Source organism: Labrus mixtus, chromosome 12 (genome assembly GCF_963584025.1).
Source record: "Labrus mixtus chromosome 12, fLabMix1.1, whole genome shotgun sequence".
NCBI classification, from domain to species: domain Eukaryota; kingdom Metazoa; phylum Chordata; class Actinopteri; order Labriformes; family Labridae; genus Labrus; species Labrus mixtus.
The window spans coordinates 3529118-3537363 of record NC_083623.1 but is presented as its reverse complement, the minus strand read 5'-3'; the positions used below and the strand labels follow the sequence as shown (position 1 = coordinate 3537363).

Below are 8246 nucleotides of genomic sequence, written 5' to 3'. Positions count from 1 at the left end.
CTCTGATGTACGTCGCTTTGGATAAAAGAGTCTGCTCAGTGAATTGTAGAAGTGTAGAAAAGAGCTGCTGATACCAAATTTGTTTTTTTTGCACCTGGCTGTAAACATGACATTGGAAGTATGGGACCTGATGTTGATGCGTTGGCTTTTGCAGCCAGCCTCCCGAGAAACTGATAGTCTTCTGCAAGTGCATTTCATCGCACTGGTTTCACTTTTCAACACCATGAGGTTGGTTTGGACTGACCAGGTCTAGGTCTCCTATAGATCTGTCTGAGCGAGAGGAGGGGTCGAGATTCATCTGCCAGAGCAAACTGTCGGCGGTCAGTCGAGTCAGGAGTGAGAGATGTGACAGGCTGCAGATTAAACCAGTTGTTAGAGGAATTCAGCCAAGAATATCGTTTGTATCGTATTTGTGTTTTATGCATAATTTCATCATATGAAAAAATAAATCATAAAAAAAAGAGCATGCAGAACGTGAGGAAGCTTTCAAAAAGACCATTAAGCCTCAACCTCCTGACTGCAGGGCTGACATGATTATAAAGAACAGAGCAACTCAGGGGTAGAATCCTTTTAAAAGCTTTTTCTCCTGAAGGCTGGTAGTTACACCTGTATGGTTAGACTGACAGACAGAGCAGGCACCATGCTGTTACAGACTCCTACAAGTGTACATTCACCGTAGCAACGCCGAGGTTTGAAGACATTCTCGCTGTAACCACGGCTTTCACATTTCAAATATATGCCACTGTCGAAACGGGTCAGCTCAAACCTCCCCCCCCTCCATAACCTCTCTATCCACTCTCTATTTTTCCGATTGCATTCTCCCTCTGAACTAAACCTCAGAGACATTTCCAGACAAACTCATTGCTGTCATTTGGTTTCCACTCGAGGTTCAAACAGCACCGTCCTCGCTGGAGAAAAGTGAAGAAGAAAACAGTGAGCGAGCACTTCTAATGACATTGTTTTTGGGCTCTGAGAGCGGTGCCATTTGAACTCGAGATTGCTGCACAGACACGCTTGAAAATGACGGTTATTTCATGTCAATTAGGTTTTTTTTTTCCCCTGCAAGTTCTTGTCTTTCTTCATCCCACGCCCTATACGCTCTTTCTTCATATTTTAACTTTCTTATTGACCACTTTGTTCTTTATATTTTCTCGTTCACTCTCTTCTGACTGTCGCTCTCTTTTTATCACCAGTTTATGGCTTCAGGCCTGATTGTCTTTTTAATGTCCATAAAAACCCTCCAGGCTAATAATCCTCTACCTGTTCTCAGACATGCGAGCGTATATGTGCTCTTATAGAATATATTATCCATCTCTCTATCGCACTTCCTCTGCCCGTCCAGCAGGCCGAGTCGGTCGTCTCTCAACCGTAAAGTCGCGGGTTTGATCCCCAGTTCCTGTAGCTACATGTACAATGTGCCCTCTTGTGTGAATGTGTAGGTGTGACCTGCGGTGTAAAAGAGCTTTGAGTAGTCAGAAGACGAGAAAAGCGCTAAACAAGCTGAAGTCCATTGAGCGTGAGTCTGAGGGTTCTAGCGCTTCCTCGTGGTAGATGTATGTTGAGTCTCTGAATTATATAACAATGAGTACGATCTGGACCTGCTCTCTTTGTAAAGTCTCCTGAGATAACTTTTTGGTATGATTTGATGCTAACATTGATTGATTAATACTTTGGAGTCCCTCATAGACGTAGCGTATCGCTTAAGCAGGGTAAACACGACAAGATGATTTGTTTTAGGTTCCTAAATATCATCTTTCCAGATTTTCCTGTAGTCTGAGGAGTGAGAAGAACGTCATGGTAGCACCAAATCGCTTTTATGCATTTTCAATATTTACCATCCGATATCCGCACTGTGGTTTGTTACCTTGAACAAAAGTATCTGCCTGTCATCCGCCTTATTTGTTTACTGTTAGGTTGCGTTTGATTGTGAGAGAGTTCTTGAGAGATCTTCACTTATTAGAGTCAGGACTCTGGTTGTTTGTGAGTGAATGTGTTATGTACCGTTTTGTTTATATTGTTGCTCTCAACACAGTTCACATCATAGGAACAGATTTCTGTGGTCTATCATGATTTCTTGTCATGTGTGGGGTCTCTCACATTTTCAACATCTGTTAAGATTTTAAAGATTTTGTAGTGTGGGCCGGACTTCTATCCTAACATCCAGCCCAATCAGAAGGCAGATTGGGGTCGACAAAGGGTTAATCTTACCCAATCAGAGCAGACCCTCGTCTGCCTAACACTTTGTGACTCTATCAAAAAGTTTGGGGACAGTGTCCCAAAAAAAGGACGGCAGGGAGGGTTTAAGAGCGTCATATTTTAAAGTGTTGGGCCATTAGACGGCTGAACACAGGCTGTAAAAACTCTCATTTGTCCTCACAATTATAGCAAAGTGCAAACACACACACACACACACACACACACACACACACACACACACACACACACACACACATACACACACACACACACACACACACACACACACACAAACAGCTGTGATAGGTGGAGACAGTTAAGAGTCATCAACGTATATTAACAGTCTCCCTGGTACAAAGTCAGCCTGTCCTGCACAGTGTGTGTGTGTGTGTGTGTGTGTGTGTGTGTGTGTGTGTGTGTGTGTGTGTGTGTGTGTGTGTCTGAGTAAATGGGTCTGCTCGAGTGTGAGTGCGCTCGTTTATCTGTGTGCCTGCTTGTATGCGGGTCCAGTGTGTGTGTGTGTGTGTGTGTGTGTGTGTGTGTGTGTGTGTGTGTGTGTGTGTGTGTGTGTGTGTGTGTGTGTGTGTGTGTGTGTGTGTGTGTGTGTGTGTGTGTGTGTGTGTGTGTGTGTGTGTGTGTGTGTGTGTGTGTGTGTGTGTCCACCCATCCAGAAAATAAAGCCTTATTGAGGATGAAATGGGATTTTTAATTGGCTGAGCCTCGGCCTAACAGAGCAGCGTGAAACTTCACGGCCCCTCGTACAATGTCACCGACACACACACACACACACACACACACACAGTCTTGCACATGTGTACACACTTATTCCAAAGGACACCCACGCACACACACACACACACACACACACACACACACACACACACACACACACACACACACACACACACACACACACACACACACACACACACACACACACACACACTGCACGTCTCCATGTCAGGGAGTATTGATTAGACCATTTAGTCCAAATAGAAGAGAACACTGGCCCCCATCAGGGAGACCTCCCTAACAGGCCCATTTAAACACACACACACACACACACACACACACACACACACACAATCAGCCGACACACACGTTTGCTCCTCCTGACACTTCCTCTTACACACACACACACACACACACATGCAGAGTGTGATGGGCCTGTTAAAAGGTTGTGTCCATGTCTGACAGCGCCTCTAAGAGCCCTGCATCGATTTTCCTCTCCGCTGACTGACTGGGCGAGCGAGCGAGCGAACAAGGAGTGAGAGAGCGAGAGAGAGATATGGGATGTCAACAGGTGGAGCAAGGCACCAACAATGGCGAGGTTAAGGGTTCCATTCCCTGTAAATGCCTTAAAGTATTCTGTCCTCCTGCAGGTGTCTGGGGGCACAGAGTGTGTGTGTGTGTGTGTGTGTGTGTGTGTGTGTGTGTGTGTGTGTGTGTGTGTGTGTGTGTTTAACTGATAGTCACAGCTCGTGAGCAGGAGACTTGAACACACACTGTCTTATCCCATCTGCTGCCCTGAAAAGAATCAATTTCAGCCGGCAAAAGTGGAGGACTTCAATTTAGCAAGAGAGCGGCTCAGGCTGCTCCGAGGTTGCACGATGTGGATACTTCACAGTTTGAGGTTAAAGTGTGTACGCGTGTAGAGGTGAATTTGATTTATGCAGCGGTAGGTAAGCCCCCGTTGGCTCACTGCAGGATGAAGGTCTCTCTATGCAGGAGTGTTTTCTCCGGCTTCACCCACAGTACGTTCACATGCAGAGCTTCGTCGAGCTGTAGTTGAAGCTCAATTAGACTATTTAACTGGATTATTGTCCTTGTCCCAGTTTACAAGCACCAGGAGAGATTGGCAGATTATTGACAGTATTTATTTTATTGTATTTATTTTTTATTTTACAGGGACATTGCATATTAATAAACATTTCTGTAAATATGCCAGAGTTAGCCAAAAGGCTAATTTTCATCTGTTGTCCCTGGTCAGATTTTATAAAAGGCTCTCTAAAAAAAAAAAATTTAAACATCACTAAAAGCTACAAAAATAGAAATATCATGACAGGTAAGCAGACACAGGAGAAAATACATAAACCATGCAGGATACACATAAAGCAGCATTTGGTTAATATAAAAAATGTATATCATGCAGGACAGACGTGGAGCAGCAGACATAACAATGTACCAAAAAAAAACAAGTATTAGTAAAAGCACGTATCCAATAACCTACTAAAGTAAATGTAACGTGCACACAACAAGACAACATGTAACACTATAAACAATAAACACTTACAAATTACACAAGGCCACATATAAAACACTGAGTGAGCTATACCTGAAGCTCACCTCAACAGACAACTAACACGCAGGCCACATTCATTTAAAAAACAGGACACGTTCACCAACAACCAGACACAAGGTGGCAGCAGCGAGCGGGACAGCTTCAGTATATCTGACTCCATTACGGTAGGTGGTGATATCCTGCCTTTCAGCTTGTTACTTTTCGACCTTCTTCCAGTCGACTTGATTGTTACAAACAAACAAACAATCCACAGACAAGTTAGGAAGCAGCAAACGGGTTTTATGTTGGACGGTGACATCTTTAAAGCTGTGTAAATGTTGAACATATTCTGAACTTTACTTTAGGAACAAAGTGGATCCATGCGATCCCTCGTGCTTATGGTGATAACCAAAGGCATGCAGACGACAACACTATTCATTTGTGCTGTTCCACTTCAGGGTCAAAGCCCAATAAGAGAGCTGTGGGATATGCATGAACACCTATAGTTCAGTTTGGGTCCAATTGAGGCGGATTAGATTAGAAAACTTTATTGAAACTCATGTGTCACCAGGTCAGTTCATACACACAACAAACGATATTGACAGTACACAACAAGTAAATAAATAACAAACAATCACTGAAAGCATTTGAATAATCATGTACAGCCATGAGTCAGAAAACACAACTAACAATGTTCATCTATATGGATACATCCATCTGTTATCTTTATCTATGTGTCCTGTCTGGGGTTATGGGAGGCGCTGGCCAATCCCAGCTGTCATTTGGCGAGAGGTGTGACAGACCCCGGACTGGTCAGCAGTCAACCAAAGGGATGACGTGTAGAGAAATACAAACTTGTGTCTTTGGACTGTGGGAGAGAACCAGAGCTCCCAGCACGGTAAGAACATGCAAACTCCATACAGAAGGAGAAGGACTCATACCTGGAGCCTTCCTGCTGGGAAGGGATGAGGAAGGAGGGAAGGGATGAGGAAGGAGGGAAGGGATAAGGAAGGAGGGAAGGGATGAGGAAGGAGGGAAGGGATAAAGAAGAAGGGAAGGGATGAGGAACGAGGGAAGGGATAAGGAACGAGGGAAGGGATGAGGAAGAAGGGAAGGGATAAGGAATGAGGGAAGGGATTAGGAAGGAGGGAATGGATAAGGAAGGAGGGAAGGAGGGAAAGGGATAAGGAAGGCGGGAAGGGATGAGGAAGGAGGGAAGGGATAAGGAAGGAGGGAATGGATAAGGAAGGAGGGAAGGGATAAGGAAGGAGGGAAGGGATAAGGAAGGAGGGAAGGGATGAGGAAGGAGGGAAGGGATAAGGAAGGAGGGAATGGATGAGGAAGGAGGGAAGGGATGAGGAAGGAGGAAAGGGATGAGGAAGGAGGGAAGGGATGAGGAAGGAGGGAATGGATAAGGAAGAAGGGAAGGGATAAGGAATGAGGGAAGGGATTAGGAAGGAGGGAATGGATAAGGAAGGAGGGAAGGAGGGAAAGGGATAAGGAAGGCGGGAAGGGATGAGGAAGGAGGGAAGGGATAAGGAAGGAGGGAATGGATGAGGAAGGAGGGAAGGGATAAGGAAGGAGGGAAGGGATAAGGAAGGAGGGAAGGGATGAGGAAGGAGGGAAAGGGATAAGGAAGGAGGGAATGGATGAGGAAGGAGGGAAGGGATGAGGAAGGAGGGAAGGGATGAGGAAGGAGGGAATGGATAAGGAAGAAGGGAAGGGATAAGGAATGAGGGAAGGGATTAGGAAGGAGGGAATGGATAAGGAAGGAGGGAAGGAGGGAAAGGGATAAGGAAGGCGGGAAGGGATGAGGAAGGAGGGAAGGGATAAGGAAGGAGGGAATGGATGAGGAAGGAGGGAAGGGATAAGGAAGGAGGGAAGGGATAAGGAAGGAGGGAAGGGATGAGGAAGGAGGGAAGGGATAAGGAAGGAGGGAATGGATAAGGAAGAAGGGAAGGGATAAGGAATGAGGGAAGGGATTAGGAAGGAGGGAATGGATAAGGAAGGAGGGAAGGAGGGAAAGGGATAAGGAAGGCGGGAAGGGATGAGGAAGGAGGGAAGGGATAAGGAAGGAGGGAATGGATGAGGAAGGAGGGAAGGGATAAGGAAGGAGGGAAGGGATAAGGAAGGAGGGAAGGGATGAGGAAGGAGGGAAGGGATAAGGAAGGAGGGAATGGATAAGGAAGGAGGGAAGGGATAAGGAAGGAGGGAAGGGATGAGGAAGGAGGGAAGGGATAAGGAAGGAGGGAAGGGATGAGGAAGGAGGGATGGGATAAGGAAGGAGGGAAGGAAGGCGACGGCGCTAACCACTGGGCCACTGTGCCAGACGTAAACATGCATGAGGAAATTGATCTGATTATCTAGGTGCATCAGTCCAATATGGAGAAATTCGACAATTGCAGCCTGACAACAAGAAAGCATGGAAATAAAGATCAGTCATCTTACCCTCCATGACACGTTTAGTCCCTGTGCAGATTATTTTATTAAATAATAAATGTTATTGCTGTTTGATTCTTCTCAAAGAGGACAGCGGATACTTCCTGCAGCAAACGTCTAAACAGATGTGGTGAATGTGGATATGTTGCAGAGTTGAAAAGCAGAGCATTTCAAGGGATTTCATGGTTTTTATTTTTTTTTTTTTTTTAAATGGATGTATCTGTGTTTGTGCATCAGGTCTGATCAGGTCCAGGGTGCGGGGGGCCGATGCTGCGAGGGCCGGGGTCCTCACCTTCCTGGACAGTCACTGTGAGGTCAACAAGGACTGGCTGCCCCCCCTGCTGCAGAGGATCAAACAGGTAGAGCTCATGTCCGCTGATGATGTTATTAAATCCAAATTTGCAGTCAGATCACTTTACACAGTTTAGAGGAGTGTGTGTGTGTGTGTGTGTGTGTGTGTGTGTGTGTGTGTGTGTATGTGTGTGTGTGTGTGTGTGTGTGTGTGTGTGTGTGTGTGTGTGTGTGTGTTAACGTGTGTGTTAATGGGATCATGAGTGTCAATAACTTCAGCAAGGCCACTTAAAAAATGGGGAGTACTTCAAAACACTACAGAAATGTGACTGTGTGTGTGTGTGTGTGTGTGTGTGTGTGTGTGTGTGTGTGTGTGTGTGTGTGTGTGTGTGTGAGGACTGCAGTGGTCGAGGTGAGAAAGCGTTGTGGTAGAAAATTGCTGTCGGTCTGATTGCCTCTCATTAAGAAATAAGTGCTGCACTCTCTCCTTCACCCTGCACCTCCTCTGTTTCTCTCCACCGTCTTCCTCCTCTTCCTCCTCCTCCTCTTCTTCTTCCTCCTCCTCCTCCTCCTCCTCTTCTTCTTCTTCCTCCTCCTCCTCTTCTTCTTCCTCCTCCTCCTCCTCTTCTTCTTCCTCCTCCTCTTCTTCTTCCTCCTCCTCCTCTTCTTCTTCCTCCTCCTCCTCCTCCTCCTCTTCTTCTTCTTCTTCCTCCTCCTCCTCTTCTTCTTCCTCCTCCTCCTCTTCTTCTTCTTCTTCCTCCTCCTCCTCCTCCTCTTCCTCCTCCTCTCACCTCTTGGCCCTTCTTTTCACTTTTTTACAACTTGTCACCTCTTCCTCCTTTTTTCTCACCTTGCCTCCTTTCCATCCGTCCTCTCCTCCCATCCTGTCCCTCGTCTTTTTTCCCCGTCTCCTTTCCTCCTTTCCTCCTTAATGTCATCCTTACTCTCTACTTTCCTCAAGTGTCTCTCTTCTTCTCTTTCCCTCCATTAAACTCCCTTCAAACCTTCATATCTTCTCTACCCTCCCCTCCTCTTACTC

General features: G+C 46.0%; 1 protein-coding gene across 1 annotated transcript in view; it reads left to right on the top strand.

The window, feature by feature from the left end:
• galnt14 (UDP-N-acetyl-alpha-D-galactosamine:polypeptide N-acetylgalactosaminyltransferase 14 (GalNAc-T14)) overlaps positions 1-8246 on the top strand; it is a 187704-nt gene that overhangs the window by 131932 nt on the left and 47526 nt on the right. The window contains exon 6 of the mRNA XM_061051537.1: positions 7154-7275. Within this exon, the coding sequence (XP_060907520.1) occupies positions 7154-7275 (122 nt within the window). The remainder of the gene's footprint in view (positions 1-7153; positions 7276-8246) is intronic.